This window comes from Ochlerotatus camptorhynchus, unplaced genomic scaffold (assembly GCF_037179485.1).
Source record: "Ochlerotatus camptorhynchus isolate MF236.1 unplaced genomic scaffold, CSIRO-AGI_Acam_v1.1 ptg000242l, whole genome shotgun sequence".
Lineage (NCBI taxonomy): Eukaryota > Metazoa > Arthropoda > Insecta > Diptera > Culicidae > Ochlerotatus > Ochlerotatus camptorhynchus.
In genome coordinates, this window is record NW_027040732.1 from 1,214,997 (window position 1) to 1,217,096 (window position 2,100).

The window sequence follows — 2,100 nt, forward strand, 5'->3', positions numbered from 1 at the left end:
CTTCAACTACTATGTGCGATAATCGCTATTGTTCGGACGGGTTAAAGTTTTGAGCCCCCGCTCACCCCCCTGATCCTGCTTTGCTGATCATGCCAAAAAATGCCGGTTCGCTAAAACGAAAGCGAAAGTGCCTTACCCCGACTATGACGAAGACGGGGGGTTTGTCTCTTGCGGCCACCGGGCTTCTACAAGTCCCTCTCGCTCTCGATTGCTCTCGTATTGGCACTAGGTTGATCGCTTTTCGCTAAAATAGGTTTTTTACTCCCATCGGTTTCGTCGTGCTTCCTCCTTTTGGAGGCTGTCTTCGCGAATTGTCGCACCTACTCGAACGTGAGTAAAGGTGGATGTATGTAGGTATGGGGATGAAGTGTTCTTTTCGCCGTTGTCCTACCCAATTGAGAGCAGAGGCAAAAAAAAATTCCAACCGAGGTTGAATTGTTTTCGGGCTCCGAGCGTCGCAGAGTTGATGGCTTTGGTTTGCAAAAAGCTTTTGATATAAATATTGGACGACGCCAACCAAACAGTATCATTGATCACAGTGACTTCAGTGTAAACATACATACCCCATTTCCAGTATCAGCATAATGGCATTCAAGGTGCGAAAAAAGTGTTTGTGGTGGATTTTATTGGACTTATTAAGTGATAATGTTGTGGAAATTGAGTGATACTAATTTTGAACATTTTGTGTGATTTTTTTGTAGTTCGTCGTTTTCCTGGCTTCGTTGGCCGTTGCCAGCGCTGGATATCTGGAAGCTCCAGTGTCGTATGCTGCACCAGCTCACTACTCTCCAGCTTCGGCTGTGAGCTACAGCACCCTGTCCCAGGCTGCCCCAGCAAAGGCTTTGACCTATGCTGCCCCGGCTGTCCACACGACCTATGCTCATGCTGCTCCAGTTGCCACCTATGCTGCTCCAGTTGCCAAGACCTTCACTTACTCTTCCCCAGCTGTTGGATCTACCCACGAGAGCACCATCCGCAGCCATGATGGCACCATCTCCCATCACTCCAAGGCCGTCGACACTGCTTTCTCCAGCGTCCGCAAGTCCGACACCCGCATCACCAACGAAGCCCCCAAGCTGGCTTATGCTACCACCTATGCTGCCCCAGCTGTCGCCACCTACTCCCACGCCCCAGTTGTCGCTAAGCAGGTGAGCTACGCTGCCCCAGCTTACCAGACCTACGCCCACGCTGCCCCAGCTTACCAGACCTACGCCCAGGCTGCCCCAGCTTACCAGACCTACGCTCATGCTGCCCCAGTTACCGTCTCTAAGCAGGTCAGCTATGCTGCCCCAGCTTACCAGACCTACGCCCATGCTGCCCCAGTTACCGTCTCTAAGCAGGTCAGCTATGCTGCCCCAGCTTACCAGACCTACGCCCATGCTGCCCCAGTTACCGTCTCTAAGCAGGTCAGCTATGCTGCCCCAGCTTACCAGACCTATGCCCAAGCTGCCCCAGCTGTGCACACCACCTACGCCCACTCCGCCCCAGCTGTGGCCACTTATGCACATGCTGCCCCAGTTGCCGTCGCCAAGCAGGTCAGCTATGCTGCCCCAGCTTACCAAACCTACGCCCAGGCTGCCCCAGCTTACCAGACCTACGCCCATGCTGCCCCAGCTGTCCAGACCTACGCTCATGCTGCCCCAGTTGTTTCAGCTCACTCCACCAAGACCCTGACCTACTCCCCAGCTGTTGAGGTTGCCCATGTCAGCTACGACGGAACTCATGCCCATTATGGCTGGTAAATCGTTGATCACTGAGTCACTAAGCACCCCCCCCCCCCCCTCCCCTCAAGTTCCCCCTTGTAACAGTTTTTGTCCAAACCTTAGAAATTCCTTTCTTATGAAATGTCCTATTTATTAGACTGTTGTTTAGTAAGTAACTCACAGAAACGAATCTCTCTCAAATGTTCCTTCCATCCAACGGGAAAGAATTTGCCATCCAGAGAGTGATTCTTCGATTGTAAAAAAAGACAATACATTTAAAAAAAGCAAAAAATCACCTACTATGTCACAAACAATATCACATGCCCTTAAAACAAATCCACCACGACTGAAATTGATCGCAATAACTAGATACCAATAACAGCGTGCAGAGGAGTGT

At 51.2% G+C, this 2,100-nt stretch overlaps 1 protein-coding gene across 1 annotated transcript; it reads left to right on the forward strand.

Annotated features, from left to right (window-relative positions):
- Window positions 1–516: 516 nt before the first annotated feature.
- On the forward strand, window positions 517–1,768 carry LOC135704471 (larval/pupal cuticle protein H1C-like). The gene is made up of 2 exons (XM_065225948.1): window positions 517–596; window positions 702–1,768. The coding sequence occupies exons 1-2, from the start codon at window positions 585–587 to the stop codon at window positions 1,740–1,742; spliced, it is 1,053 nt and encodes a 350-aa protein (XP_065082020.1). The 5' UTR covers window positions 517–584; the 3' UTR covers window positions 1,743–1,768.
- Window positions 1,769–2,100: the final 332 nt, after the last annotated feature.